The sequence below is a fragment of the Oncorhynchus clarkii genome, unplaced genomic scaffold (genome assembly GCF_045791955.1).
Source record: "Oncorhynchus clarkii lewisi isolate Uvic-CL-2024 unplaced genomic scaffold, UVic_Ocla_1.0 unplaced_contig_13575_pilon_pilon, whole genome shotgun sequence".
Classification (NCBI taxonomy): Eukaryota; Metazoa; Chordata; class Actinopteri; order Salmoniformes; family Salmonidae; genus Oncorhynchus; species Oncorhynchus clarkii.
In genome coordinates this window covers 38456-54569 of record NW_027258335.1, presented here as the reverse complement: position 1 = coordinate 54569, position 16114 = coordinate 38456, and the positions used below count along the sequence as shown (strand labels likewise).

At 41.8% G+C, this 16114-nt stretch overlaps 1 protein-coding gene across 2 annotated transcripts; it reads right to left on the bottom strand.

The window, feature by feature from the left end:
* Positions 1–375: 375 nt before the first annotated feature.
* Positions 376–12826, bottom strand: LOC139396696 (TAR DNA-binding protein 43-like). 2 transcript variants are annotated; one of them, XM_071143645.1, is made up of 6 exons: positions 11807–12543; positions 3518–3681; positions 3269–3409; positions 2975–3145; positions 2756–2871; positions 1587–1889 (listed from the first exon to the last, which is right to left on the bottom strand). In XM_071143645.1, exons 1-6 carry the CDS (start codon positions 12045–12047, stop codon positions 1826–1828), a joined length of 897 nt encoding a protein of 298 aa, XP_070999746.1. In that variant the 5' UTR covers positions 12048–12543; the 3' UTR covers positions 1587–1825. The 2 variants fall into 2 exon arrangements, with proteins under 2 accessions (XP_070999745.1, XP_070999746.1); XM_071143644.1 differs by having other exon boundaries at positions 376–2871; positions 11807–12826.
* Between the last annotated feature and the right edge of the window lie 3288 nt (positions 12827–16114).

Sequence of the window (16114 nt, the reverse complement as noted above, 5' to 3'; positions counted from 1 at the left end):
AATCTAAAAGGAGAGAATTGGAGTGTGACAGCAAGGCTAAGGATTCAAGCACGATTGACATGTAAAGGTAATTTCCGATTGAGATGATTTATGCAGTGTTTACCATGAACGCAGTCGCTGCGAACGCGAGAACATTGCCTTTAAATTGCAATCGCACTTAACTTCCACGATATGGATTGAGTCGAGCCTAAATCTAAATTAAACAAATTGCGAAGTTGATCTATAAAAGATGTTGATCTAATATTAGCATAAGGTTGCCACACTGACTCAACATAAAATGTGAACATGGCAACAGTAATTTCTGACCAGACACTAAATATGGTGCTGGCTGCTGATAAACTTTTAAAGCTTGTCTAAATGGACAAATACAACAAATGATTCAAAATGTTAAACTTTATTTTACATTTTAGAGAACTAAAAATAAAGAGGTCAATATCAGTACACAAGTGATATGATTCCCGCTGGCGAGTTCAATCATAAATGATCCAAAACCCCGTAGAATTGACTCAAGTCAAACAAGTCATTCCCCTTTACGGCGTAAAATAATTCAGGAATATTCTGTCAATCCGACTGAAATTTTACATTTTAAAGCAAATCAAAAGAAATCTACAGAATACTTGAAATATAAGCCTTTACTTAAATCTTTGCACTTTCATTTACCATAACCAATGGCTGTATTGAGACAAAGCATAATTTGACCAAATTAATCTTTCAAAAGCCAGATTGAATTATTATTTTAAAAATATAAAAATCAGGCCATGTCTTCAAAAAACGGACTGAAATAAAACAAAAACATGATCGTCACTTAATTGCAGGCAATTAGTTAAATAGATTACATTTTAGCACTGCTTTTAAGATTGACTAATTTGACAGTATAAACCGAATACCTCAGCCCAATTGAGAATGGTCTGTTTTAAATTTCAATGGGGTGGTCCAAAGGGTCTTGTTAGTGGGGCGAAGAAGTCCCTTTTCAAACATAAGGCATTCTGCAGCATCTCCACTATTGGCTTGTTGCCTGCCCCCAACCAACAGTGCATCAAACTCCAGTCTTCAGCTTCCCGAAAATTGACTTCACTCTGGGGTTTTGATGTAAACCTGAGCCGGCAGTGTCCAAGGTTCCTATACATGCGAATTAAAGTGTTCGCAGTTCAATTAATGTTAACAGTCCAAAATGTTTAAACTAAATTACTGTCAGGTAGGCAACATACCTGGTCAAATTTTGTTTTATTTGAGAATTCCCTTTGATTCACAAAACATATAAAATGCATTCAAAAACACTATAACACAAAATGTCAATAGCTCGTCTAACGCTTGCCACTTCACCCTCTTAAGACACACCGAGTTCACAATCCTCCAAGCTCCCCCAGTGCTCTCAACACAGACAATCACCAACAGCAGGTCACATTTTCACACGGAAAGGGGTAGGAACAAGAAGAAAATGAAGCACACACACCATACAGCATCCACATCAAATCAGACAGCAAGAAAGAATACAAATATTCATAGCGCTAAACATTCCATTGTGTTCAAGATTAAGCTTGATAGAAATAGAGAAAGGAGACCTTCGGGATCTCAAGATACGATGAATGTCCTTTTGATGGTCATATGGAACACACTCGCACAAAGCCACAGGTTCTTCTCAACTCTCGCAGACATCGGTCTCTTCAGCATCGCACAACCAGTCCTTTACACACTGCTTTTCCCACTCAGTCTCTCACTCTTTGGCCACTACCAATCACTTTGTTCTCAAGGGGAGATAAAGACAACACCCACCGTCTAACACAGTATATGCAGAGTGAAGCTGTGTCTTTCGATGGCAAAGCATTTATACATGGGAAGAGGGGTACTGATACTGAGTTTGGTCGAACATTGCTGCCAATGAGGGGCTTCTTTCCAGGAAATTCAACAAAAAAATGAAAGAAGAAGAGTTAACTGTTGAAGAGATTTTCATGAAGGCTTTCCATAAAACGGCAAACAAAAAAGACAATCAACTGCATACAGAGATTAAACCTCAAGCCCAATTCAAGACCATATACAGGTGGTTTAGGGGGGGCTTTCGTGATACTCGTGCATCTCAGAAATATCTACTTAGCATGCAGAGTCATCATGTCACGTCTTAAACTAAATAACTTTTTCTCAAGGAAAAAAAAAAAGACATGTAGTGTAGCAGTTTACCCCTAAAGAACTATACACTTCAACCACTCTGTGCACTCATTTCCTACAGAATTAGTCACACACACAAACATATGAATAGTCAAATGTCTTCTTTAACAAAATGAAAGGCAATATAGTTTTAAATAGCAGGGACATAAGATATGACTAACTCTTTCTTGCCCCTCAAAATACTTACCAGATTAATCTAGAAATAGGACTTTAAATCAAAGTTTTCTACATTCCCCAACCTGATGATTTTGACTCCATAGAGGTGCCAAATCCGGAGCTGAACCCACTGCCGGAGGCAGAGTTGGTGCCTGCAGCCCACCCTAGGCTAGCTGAGCTGGGGCTGCTGTAACTGGTGCTATTAGAACTATAGGCCTGGCTCTGATCTCGGGTGGCACTGGTCTGCCCGGCAGCGGCGGTGCCTGCCGAATTGGTCTGACCCTGCTGGTTAGCAAGCATACCCATCATGCCCCAGCTGCTCTGCAGAGCGGCGGCCATCATGGCTGGGTTAAGGCTAAGCCCCCCAAAATTCACCCCGCTACTGCCACTGCTCCCTATCCCTCCACGACCACCGCCATAGCCCTGGCCCCCGAACGCACCAGCCCCACGATCCATCATTTGCCTACTATTATTGTGCTTAGGCTCAGCGTTAGAGATGTGCACGCTGACACCCTTGATGATCAGGTCCTCTCCGCACAGGGCTGAAGCAACCTAGACAGAGAGGGGGGTGGGTGTAGGAGATGATTCAACAAGCAAACCAACCAGAATATAATCTGCGCACCACAGGTTGAGCAACAGCCATCGAAAAACATACCTGGTCATCTGCGAAAGTCACAAAGGCGAAAGCCCGGAAGGGTTTGGGAATGAAGACATCAGTGACCTCGCCATACTGCATGAAGAACTGCCGGAGCTCATCAGTGGTTATGTCCTCTGTGCAGCGGCCAACAAAGATTTTACGGCTGCGCATGGGCTCATCGGGACCTGCCTACCATGACAATAAAAGAGTGAAAGCACTTAAATATTTTACCTGAACTGGGAATAGAACACAATTGAGACTTTAGAGGATAGGATTTAAATAAGCAGGTACTCCTAAACATTGATTAAATACCTTAGAGTTGGGTAGTTTGCAGTCACACCATCTTCCGTCAATCATGTGTCGCTGAGAAATCACTTTGGATTGAGTCTCGTACTCAGTGAACCGAACAAAACCAAAACCCTTTGAGTTCCCAGTCTTAACATCTCTTTTGACCTGCAGAGAGAGACAGAGAGAGCGAGAGAGAGGTATGATTATTGACATGCATGCTACCTCCATGAAGTACATCAACCATTCAACAAAATGTTGATTAGGTTGGGTTACCTGCACCATGATGACTTCTCCAAAAGTGGCGAAGTAGTCTTTCAAATCTTGCTCAGACGTTTTCCAAGGCAAACCAAGGATAATGAGGTCTGATGTTTTCTCGATACTCCTCTTCATTTTAACCGCAGAGGCAGCATCCATTTCATCCATTTTCCTTTTGTTATCTGACACAGGAATGCAAAATGTTGTATGACATTATGATAAGGTGATAAGACAAAATCAGGAGAAGGAACAATGTTAAAATACTTGGTCATTGGCCTAAACAAACTAACTAGCTAAGAAATATAAATGTTAGGTAGATCTAGCTAGTATACCCTATGGAGACAAACCCTACGGAGCTACGCCTAACGCGTAGCAATGTCGCTGTAGTGTGCTCCGACATTCTACGTACTCACATACCACATGAAAATTGTAAAATCTCATTCCTTGCGTAGCCATGGCAGTATTGTGTAGGCAATGAAGCTCACTTGGTTCCTTGATCTGAACTATAGGCTATGCATCAGAGTAAACTATTTTGCGTTGATAAATACATTTTATCTCAGTGACTGTTCAAACAATAAACCAAACATTGTAGCCTTATTTAGAATCCCTCCAAAAGTACAAAAAAAGTACACTATAGATTCCAGGCTATTGGTAAAAACAGCTTGCGCTTTCTCTGCAACCAAATCATGAGAATATTCTATTTTAGCTGATGGGGGGGATATATTGAAGCAGCTTATCAAATTGGGATGTTGTAGATTACACCGGCAAGTATATGAATATTTGCCAGGGCATATTATTTCATTATAAATCTGAATATTTCAAATGGCAATGTGGGAAGCTAATCAACTTCAAAATCACAGACTTCAAGATTGCTGTCTCGGTTTAGCTTGGCATTAAATAATATTTAATACTTTTTTGGCATTGCTATAATATATAAAATCGCATTGCTATAATATATAAAATCTCAGTGACTGTTCAAACAAACATTATAACCTTATTTTTGGCTGTCTTTACCCCTTTTTCTCCCCAATTTCGTGATATCCAAAAAGGTAGTTACAGTCATGTCCCATTGCTGCAACTCCCGTATGGACTTGGGAGAGGCGAAGGTCGAGAGCCATGCGTCCTCCGAAACACAACTCTACCAAGGTGCACTGCTTGCTTAACACGGAAGCCAGCCGTTGATGACCGAACTCAGCTTGCAGGCGCCCAAGCCTGCCACAAGGAGCCGTTCAAGGGCGATGGGACAAGAAAATCCGGCTGGCCAAACCCTCCCCTAACCCGGACGAAGCTGGGCCAATTGTGCGCTGCCTCATGGGATTGAATCTGGGTCTATAGCGACGCCACAAGCTCCGCATTAGACCGCTGCGCCACTCGGGAGGCCCCAAAAACATTTTGACTGATATGTTTAGATACTCCAAGAAAACCAGTGGTCCAAATCTAATTTTTACCCATGTAGGATGGCCACAATTAGGGTGACTAAATCAACGGGAGGCCGAAAAATCTGGAAAATAGCATTGCGTCAGCTAGGCTGTGCGAGAATTAAGGCAAATCTAACAGAAATCACAGTTGAACTTATCCTTCTTCGAGGCCATAAAACAGAGGTAAGATAGACATTTTCATATTTTAGTATACACTTCATATAGTGCAAAATTCCTATTATTTTTTTAGAAGATCTCACATAAACAAGCATATCTCTGAAATGTCAACAGAGCACACTGCAAGCTTTTTTATTTTCAAAGCCTTTTATATTTAATTCAGCTCGTGTCGTGTGAATGTAGCTTTTTGAGACCCGCTTTAACAACTTTGCTGATGACCACCATAACATGTCAAATCCTCAAAAGTGTGAGAAAGCAGCACCGCTGTCAAGAGAGCTTGGTGCTTATTATCAGATGCATTAGGTTACGAAATCTAACTTTTTGATATGTTAGAGAAAGATCCAACTGAACGATTCAGAACATTAAGAATCACATTTTTCTTAGTAAAATGTACTTTATAACATAAGTGAAATGTCATCACCAAAGCCCATTTTCACCCACTGTGTATCCCCTAAAAAGTTTACTTTATTTTTTTTATTTTTTTTACAAGTGATCATGTTATTCTAGGCTATTTGTAGGGTGGTAGGTGATGCGACATACAATGGACACTATATGAGAAACCTACAAAAATCAGCAGTAAACAAATCGATTTTCCATGTCTAAAAATAACAATACCGTAAGTATACGCGATATGAGCCCAAATGTAAAGCAAGTGCCGTGCTCAGAGCATTCAACTCCGTGGGACAGCCTTTTTTGTGAAAACCGGGAAAATAGGAGTCTTCATATTTGCTTTTGGCAGAAGACATTCCTCCTACCAGAGTAAGATCGATGTGACATTGAATTGCTAATATGTATTGCAGCGGCATATGAAAATGTCGAGGGGTTCCGCTAGCGGAACGTGTGTCCTAGAAAGGTTTTAACCAGGTGAAATTGTGTCACTTCTCTTGCGTTCATTGCACGCAGAGTCAGGGTACATGCAACAGTTTGGGCCGCCTAATTTGCCAGAATTTGACGTAATTATGACATAACATTGAAGGTTGTGCAACGTAACAGCAATTTTTAGACTTAGGGATGCCATCCGTTAGATAAAATACAGAACGGTTCCATATTTCACTGAAAGAATAAACGTCTTGTTTTCGAAATTATAGTTTCCGGATTCGACCATATTAATGACCTAAGGCTCGTATTTCTGTGTGTTATTATGTTATAATTAAGTCTATGATTTGATAGAGCAGTCTGACTGAGCGATTGTAGGCACCAGCAGGCTCGTAAGCATTCATTCAAACAGCACTTCCGTGCGTTTTGCCAGCAGCTCTACACTGTGCTTCAAACATTAGGCTTGAAGTCATAAACAGCGCATCAACTCCCAAGATTAGGCTGGTGTAACCGATGTGAAATGGGTAGCTAGTTAGCAGGGTGTGCGCTAATAGTGTTTCAAACTATTTTTGCTCTGAGACTTTGGAGTAGTTGTTCCCCTTGCTCTGCATGGGTAACGCTGAATCGAGGGTGGCTGTTGTCGATGTGTTCCTGGTTCGAGCCCAGGTAGCGGCGAGGAAAGGGATGGAAGCTATACTGTTACACTGGCAACACTAAAGTGCCTATAAGAACATCCAATAGTCAAAGGTATATATGAAATACAAATCGTATAGAGAGAAATAGTCCTATAACTCCTATAATAACTACAACCTAAAACTTCTTACCTGGGAATATTGAAGACTCATGTTAAAAGGAACCACCAGCTTTCTTATGTTCTCATGTTCTGAGCAAGGAACTTGCTTTCATTAGCTTTCTTACATGGCACATATTGCACTTTTACTTTTTTCTCCAACACATTGTTTTTGCATTATTTAAACCAAATTGAACATGTTTCATTATTTATTTGAGGCTAAATAGATTTTTTTGATATATTATATTAAGTTAAAAGTGTTCATTCAGTATTGTTGTAATTGTCATTATTACAAAAAAAATATATAAATAAATTGAAAAATAATACTTTTTTCTTTTTACGGCTGATTAACCGGTATCGGCTTTTTTTGGTCCTCCAATAATTGGTATCGGCGTTGAAAAAAATCATAATTGGTCGACCTCTATTCTCTACCATAAGCCGCCTCCAATGTAATTTGATTTGGCAGTACACCCAACCCGCTTCACAACCGCAGACATGTATGGCATTGTGTGGACGAGCAGCTTGCTGACTTCAACGTTGTGAAAAGAGTGCCCCACGGTGGCGGTGGGATTATGGTAGGGGCAGGCATAAGATAGACAACACACAATTGCACTTTATTGATGGCAATTTGAATGCACAGAGATACCGTGACGGGATCCTGAGGCCCATTGTCGTGCCATTCATCTGCCACCATCACCTCATGTTCCAGCATGATAATGCCCGGCCCAATGTCACAAGGAGCTGAACACAATTTCTGGAAGCTGAAAATATCCCAGTTCTTCCATGGCCTGCATACACACCAGACATGTCACCCATTGAGCATGTTTGGGATGCTCTGTATCGATGCATACGGCAGCGTGTTCCAATTCCCGGAAATATCCCCAAAATGTGCATAGTCATTGAAGGAGTGGGACAACGTTCCACAATCAACAGTCTGATCAACTCTATGCGAAGGAGATTTGTCACACTGCATGAGGAAAATGGTGTTCACACCAGACACTGACAGGTTTTCTGATCCACGCACCTACATTTTTTAAAGGTATCTGTGACCAACAGATCCATGTGTGTAATCCCAGTCAAGTGAAATCTATAGATTAGGGACTAATTCATTTACTTCAATTGACTGACTTCCTTATATGAACTGTGACTGAAATTGTTATGCCCCCCCTCCTCTGTGGCTAAAAATGGACACTATCTGATATGCGAAAACATTGCAGCATATCAAATCGGGATAACAGTTACACAGGCAAGTATAAAAAATTGTCAGGGCATATTATTTCATTACAAATCAGATTATTTCACACGGTAATGTGGGAAGCTAATAGACTAGTGTTTAGCCAACTTTCTAGCAAGGGAAGACGAGACTAGACTTACTTTTACAATTAAAAGTCAAGAATAAATATTGCTATTTTCGAGTCTGCATTTGTAACATGTTACTAGAAGGTGCACGTTGCTCCCCAAAAAAACAGACTTCACCCAGCGCAAGCAAAGATCTGACGCATTCACTGAGACACAGGGTTACTGTACCGTAGGCCGCAGACCTGTCACAGAAAGAACAATGAGACAGATATTTCAGATGTACAGTGTGCATTCTGAAAGCATTCAGATCCCTTGACTTTAACGTTACAGCCTTGTCCTAAAATTGATAAATACAAATCTACAGATGTTATCCCATAATGACAAAGCAAAAAATTATTTTTAAGTATTCAGACCCTCGCTATAAGACTCGAAATTGAGCTCAGGTGCATCCTGTTTCCATTGATCATCCTTGATATGTTTCTACAACTTGCTGCAGCATTGAAGGACCCCAAGAACACAGTGGCCTCCAACATTCTTAAATTAAGAGTCACCAAGACTCATCCTCATCTCAGCCAAACTGCGCAATCGGAGGAAAAGGGCCTTGGTCAGGGAACTGACCAAGAACCCGACAGTCACTCTTGACAGAGCTCCGGAGTTCCTTTGCGGAGATGGGAGAACCTTTCAGAAGGACAACCATTTCGGCAGCACTCCACCAATCAGGCCTTTAAAGGACATCATCTTTCATTATTACAGAAGTTACAGAAATGATTTTGAAAACGTTAAATTGATACACCTTTATAGGGTTTGCGTTACATGTTGACCATACCAGACATGATGCAAAATACATTTACATAAACCAAAAAAAGAAACGTCCTCTAACTGTCAACTGCATTTATTTCCAGCTGATTTAACGTGTAAATATTTGTATAAACATAACATTCAACAACTGAGACATAAACTGAACAAGTTCCACAGACATGTGACTAACAAAAATGGAATAATGTGTCCCTGAACAAAGATGGTGGCATTGTAATGCTGAAGGGTCATGTCAGGATGAGCCTGCAGGAAGGGTACCACATGAGGGAGGATGTCGTCCCTGTAACGCACAGCGTTGAGACTGCCTGCAATGACAACAAGCTTAGTCCGATGATGCTGTGGCACACTGTGCGAGACGGACCCTCCACCTCCATGACGGACCCTCCACCTCCAAATCGATCTCGCTCCAGAGTACAGGCCTCGGTGTAACGCTCATTCCATCGACGATAAACGCGAATACGACCATCACACCTGGTGAGACAAAACCGCGACTCGTCAGTGAAGAGCACTTTTTGCCAGTCCTGTCTGGTCCGGTGACGGTGTGTTTATGCCCATAGGCGACGTTGTTGCCGGTGATGTCTGGTGAGGACCTGCCTTACAACAGGCCTACAAGCCCTCAGTCCAACCTCTCTCAGCCTACTGCGGACAGTCTGAGCACTGATGGGAGGGATTGTGCGTTCCCGGTGTAACTCAGGTAGTTGTTGTTGCCATCCTGTACCTGTCCCGCAGGCGTGATGTTCGGATGTACCGATTCTGTGCAGTTGTTATACGTGGTCTGCCACTGCGAGGACGATCAGCTGTCCATCCTGTCTCAGGCGTCTCACAGTACGGACATTGCAATTTATTACCCTGGCCACATCTGCAGTCCTCATGCCTCCTTGCAGCATTCCTAAGGCACGTTCAGGAAGATGAGCAGGGACCCTGGGCATCTTTCTTTTGGTGTTTTCCAGTCAGTAGAATGGCCTCTTTAGTGTCTTAAGTTTTCATAACTGTGACCTTAATTGCCTACTGTCTGTAAGCTGTTAGTACCTTAACGACTTTCCACAGGTGCATGTTCATTAATTGTTCATGGTTCCTTCCCTTCTTTGGACACTGTTAACAACCCTCCAGACGAGCTTTAATGCCATTACAATTCTCCTTCCGTGGCCTCCAACTGGTCGTAAACACAAGTAAAACCAAATACATGCTCTTCAACCGATCGCTGCCTGCATCACTACTCTGGACAGTTCTGACTTAGAATATGTGGACAACTACAAATACCTAGGTGTCTGGTTAGACTGTAAACTCTCCTAGACTAACATCAAACATCTCCAAACCAAAATTAAATCTAGAATTGGCTTCCTATTTGGCAACAAAATATCCTTCCCTCATGCTGCCAAATATACCCTCGAAAAACTGACCATCCTACCGATCCTCGACTTCGGCGATGTCATTTAGAAAATAGCCTCCAATACCCTACTCAATAAATTGGATGCAGTCTATCACAGTAACATATAGCCCTATATACTACCCACCACTGCGACCTGTATGCTCTCGTTGGCTGGCCCTCGCTTCATACTTGTCGCCAAACCCACTGGCTTCAGGTCATCTGCAAGACCCCGCTAGGTAAAGTCCCCCCTTATCTCAGCTCGCTGGTCACCATAGCAGCACCCACCTGTGGCACTCACTCCAGCAGGTATAGCTCTCTGGTCACCCCCAAAACCAATTCTTCCAGTGGCCGCCTCTCCTTCCAGTTCTCTGCTGCCAATGACTGGAACGAACTACAAAAATCTCAAACTGGAAACACTTCTCCCTCACTAGCTTTAAGCACCAGCTGTCAGAGCAGCTCACATATTACTGCACCTGTACATAGCCCACCTATAATTTAGCCCAAACAACTACCTCTTCCCCTACTGTATTTATTTATTTTGCTCCATTATTTCTATTTCTACTTCACACATTCTTCCACTGCAAATCTACCGTTCCAGTGTTTTACTTGTTATATTGTATTTACTTCACCACCATGGCCTTTTTTTTTTACCTTTACCTCCCTTATCTCACCTCACTTGCTCACATTGTATATAGACTTATTTTTCTACTGTATTATTGACTGTATGTTTGTTTTACGCCATGTGTAACTCTGCTGTTGTATGTGTCGAACTGCTTTACTTTATCTTGGTCAGGTCGTAATTGTAAATGAGAACTTGTTCTCAAATTGCCTACGTGGTTAAATAAAGGTAAAATAAAAAATACAAATAAATTGAACAAGCATGGGAAACAGTGTTTAAACCCTTGACAACGAAGATCTGTGAAGTTATTTGTATTTTTACAAAGTATCTTTTAAAGACAGGGTCTTTTTTTTTTTTACACTCCAGTCAGTTGTGGCATTTCAGGCAAAATAACAACCCAATATGTTTTATCCCAGGACAAATTAGCCACCAACAGAAAGCTAAATTGCCATAAATGTTTAATGATTTTCGACCTGGCGCCAAATTAATATAATTGGTTCAAATCAACATGCGAGTGTTCCAACATGGCCATGTTCCATTACAGCGCGTGTTACGGAAGACCGAACATAGCGGGACCACCTGTGCCAATTGGCTACCTAGCGTTCCAAATACCTGCGTGTCAAGGAAGGACGACGCCATAAACGTGTTGTCACTGAAAAATACTGTCGGGTACAATTGTGATAAATCCAGTTATGAGTGTGTATTTTGCTTTTGTAAAAATTAAAGTAAAGGGCTTTGTATTTCTAGAACCGTATCACAATTGAGAATCGACTCATGCAGATGTATTTGGCTGCCAGATCGAGTCTACCTCTGAAAATAACAAGGTCAGTGGACCAAGGGGGTAAAGTTAGACTCCTTACGAGTACATATTGGTCTAGTTGTTAGCTAACATTAGCAAGTAACGTTAACTAGCTAGATAGTACGGGTACCAGCAACCATGCAGCTACATTTGGCGAGTTAACGTTAACTACCAACGTTGCCTCTAAACGAAAACACACCTTACCTTTTGGGTAGTTGACGACGTACACCAGACTACCCCAGTCATTCTCAGGTGCATGCAAGATACCCTCAACTAGACGGACGCCTCGCATGCACTGAGACACAGGGTTCCTGTAACGTAGGCCGCACGCTCCGGGAAACTGGGCTGCAACCGTTGACAGCAAAACAGTCCCATCATCCTCCGATGGGATCTCCATTGGCTCTTCGTTTTCGTCCTCTGCCACGCGAATGTACAACTCTGCCATGGTCTCGAAGTTAGATTAGGAAGTAGTTAGCAAGCTAGCTAATTCACAGCTAATGGCGCACGCGGGGTTCTGTCGATTAGCTAGCAAAACCAGCTAGCAAAGCGATATTCCAAGGAGTCTCTAATCTAATTTGGGTAATACAAATTGGGTGAAAGATAAAAGTTTTGCTAATTTGTGCGTTCACGGGGCAGACAGTTGTTTAAAAAAATCGATAGATGGTGGCCATGAGAGCTGAAAAGGCCCTGTGTTCCTGGCTAATAAACACCGCACACGCTTGCAACATGAATGGTTAGCAGGATCTCGCACGAATATGATACACAAAATATTGTCCTATCTTCTTTACGGTTTTAAAAACGAGGTCGACCCTGTTCGCAAAATAAATTATACTTGATCAATTATAAGAACCCGTGTAATTACACCTCCAATTTGTGAGGGTAAGGTAAAAAAAAAAACAATACGAAAGGCGTCAGCTAATCTCCCTAGCCGTCAAACGTCTAACAAAATGGCCGCTTCTTCGGTGGGGTTCATCGGTGGTTGGCGTCCAACGGTATGGTGCATTACCGCACCCTCCTGTACTGGAGTGTGGGCCAGAGACCGGGATGAACTAAATCTTGTCTGCCAGCGCCGTTTCTCTTTAAAAATATTACATATTTTAGCCTGTATCTAATTACGTTCTGCTTAATATACTCTTTAAACGAATATCCTGTATCTCCCCAACAACGAGGAATCGGCCTGGAATCAAAATGAATGACTGACCAGAATCGGCCCGGAATCAAAATGAATGACTGACCAGAATCGGCACAAGTACCTCAGACAGTTTCAGTCTACCGGAATTCAGCAGACTTTGCCGGCATTTTACCAGAATCCCCCCATAAGCGCCCGATGCATTTTTAAATAAAAGTATACAAAGTTACATACAATTTTGTATACATTCATTTACATTTTGTATACATTTTATTACATACAAATTATACCAATCCACATTTTTTTATTTTTATAATTGAATTAATTTTTTTGACACCCTTTTTGTCATATCCAAATTGTCTTGTCCCATCGCTGCAACTCCCGGCTGCGGTCCAAACACTTAAAAGACACCCTTGTCCACTTACCCTCGCCTTATGCCCTTGGGGGAATCCCCGTCGCCATCATGGAGGGTGGTCCAAATGATTAGCTAAGCAAGGGAAGTTTGCAAAGTAAGCCCCTCAGCCCTTGTTTTTAGTTGAGTTTGCGAGTGTACAATAATGTCCACTCCGGGTCCTGAAACTATCCATAATTCAATTTGTGACGATTGTAACATCCGCCAAGAAAAGTCTGCGAAAACTTAAAAACAACTTTAAAACATCAACTTCAATATTTTTATATTTTACATTTTTAAATTTCACCTTTATTTAACCAGGTAGGCTAGTTGAGAACAAGTTCCCATTTACAACTGCAACCTGGCCAAGATAAAGCAAAGCAGTACAACACAAACAACAACACAGAGTTACACATGGAATAAACAAACATATAGTCAATAATAAAAATTATAAAATATTTTTTTTAAGTCTATATACAGTGTGTGCAAATGAGGTAGGATAAGGAAGATAAGGCAATAAATAGGCCATAGTGGCGAAATAATTACAATTTAGCAATTAAACACTGGAGTGATAGATGCAGAAGATGAATGTGCAAGTAGAAATACTGGGGTGCAAAGGAGCAAAATAAATAACAGTATGGTGATAATGTAGTTAGCTGGGCTATTTACAGATGGGTTATGTACAGGTGCAGTGATCTGTGAGCTGCTCTGACAGCTGGTGCTTAAAGTTAGTGAGGGAGATGAGTCTCCAGCTTCAGTGATTTTTGCAGTTTGTTCCAGTCATTGTAGTCAACAAACAAGTGCAAGTAAAAACGAATGTAAATAAGTTAGAAATTGTGCTACTAATGCACAGACACATCTCATAAAAATAATGTTTTTGTTTGTTTAGCTTTTGGAAATTGTAGAAATAAAACATTTTCCTTCTTCAGAAGTAGCTAGACAGGCTAATGTTAGTTAGCAAATTAATTTGCTACCTATCATACAGTATGTGTATATGAATAATTATATAGTTAATATAAGTAAACATGCAATCATGATTGACTGTAGCACACATAAAGCACCCGGTGGCTGAAAACACAATTGTCAACGAGTTATGAATTTCCGGGCAAGGGGAGTCTATTTAAAATTCATTCCTTCCTCCCTCACCCTGCAAGTGTAAACTTGTCAGATGTCATGATACATCATCAGAAGTATCCACTTAATTTGAGGGCTGAAGGTGTGTCTTTCAAGTGTCTGGAATGCAGCCTTTGTGACCGTGTCGGCGTGCGCCTGGCCCACCACAGGAGCTGCTCCGGCAGCGTGATGGGACAGGGACATCCTGCCCGGCGGGGCTCTCCCCTAACCCGGACAATGCTGGGCCAATTATGCGTCTCCTGGTCACGGCTGGCACAGGTATCGAACCAGCATCTGTAGCAACTCAGTTTGCTGCAGTGTCTTAGACCGCTGCGCCACTCCGGAGGCCCTATTTTTAATGCTTATCAATATGCACAAAGTATCAAAATACTAAAATACTACTTAAACAGGACTCTTAAATAAAGAAATATCACAGAAACAATGAGAAAATATGGGAAAATAAATAAATAAATGTTAATTATATCAAGCAACCCGTGTAATCATCTTCCAGAGATTAGCCACAATCAGCCCGAGCCCCAAGTAATACATTTGGGCCAGATAACTCACAACAGAATCGTCCCGAGCCCCAAGTAATACATTTGGGCCAGATAACTCACAACAGAATCGTCCCGAGCCCCAAGTAATACATTTGGGCCAGATAACTCACAACAGAATCGTCCCGAGCCCCAAGTAATACAATGGGCCAGATAACTCACAACAGAATCGTCCCGAGCCCCAAGTAATACAATGGGCCAGATAACTCACAACAGAATCGTCCCGAGCCCCAAGTAATGCATTTGGGACAGATAACTCACAACAGAATCGTCCCAAGCTCAATCCCCACATCCTAGCCATAAGTAGTACTGCTGAAGGCGGCCCAGACTCGGGCTACATGACGTTGACCGAGTCTGACTCTCAGCTGAGTGCCCTGACTCTCAGCCGGAATCGGCCCAGATCCACTGTGCTAGCTGTGTCCTTCTCTCTCATGATCTCAGCCTCACTGTTGGGAAAATAATTAGATGACATCTTGTGGTCTTAATGTGAATTACAGGGGAGGCAGGGGCTATTTACCCCTAGTACCCTACAACAACTGCCTCGTTCTCCTCCACCTTCCCCTCAACCGCCACAAATCTTATCTGTATACCCATCTGTCTAATCCTGCCATGGGTTTGTAGTACATCATAAATCAGATAAAATGTCAATTTTGCTTGCTTCTTCTTCTTCTTCTTCCAAAGCTGCCATTGGTAGACTACACCCAAAAAGGTGTATTGCCGCCACCTACTGAGCGGGATGAAAACAAAAATATCCCCAAAAGGAACATTGTGGGTGGGGGTAAAAATATCCATACAGACTGCCAGTGAGTGGTTTAGTGCAATTTTTTTGTAGGTGAGGGAACGATGTTTCCTCAATTAAAGTTTGTACCGTAAATTGAATTCAGCCCACAGTGGATGAGTCTTAATACCCATCAAACCCAGTAGTCAAACACAGAAATGGCTCAAATGTTTTTTCCAACATTCATTTTTCCCATAGGGGAAGATCTGTGTTTATGTAGGAGTGACGTCTTGATAACCGTGTAAATCTCTCGGTCAAAATGACTTTTATTCCTGTATTCGGCTTAATTTACTCTCATATTAGAAAAGTAGATATCATGCAAGACTACACATCCCTGCAAAATCCTGCACGTCATCTCTACCCAGGTAGCACAAACGTCTTGCCCACATCTGGCCTGATTCTAGCATGCCAGGTCTAAACTGCTGACCCAGGTCTGGCAGCCTGATCCGACCCAAATCCAAAATTAATGACAGTATAGACTAGGCCCGAGTCATTTGGCCCTGATAAGGCAGCCTGAACTGAGCCAAAGCTGCCATTTTAGGGCCAT

Bases quoted from the DNA above. Each gene is read 5' to 3' on its own strand.
- LOC139396696 (XM_071143644.1), bottom strand. From the start codon at position 12,047: ATGGCAGAGTTGTACATTCGCGTGGCAGAGGACGAAAACGAAGAGCCA. The intron at 3,410-3,517 runs GTAACCCAACCT...CTCTCTCTGCAG, and splicing joins GAGAAGTCATCATGGTGCAG to GTCAAAAGAGATGTTAAGAC. The intron at 2,872-2,974 runs GTATGTTTTTCG...CTCTCTGTCTAG, and splicing joins TGACTTTCGCAGATGACCAG to GTTGCTTCAGCCCTGTGCGG.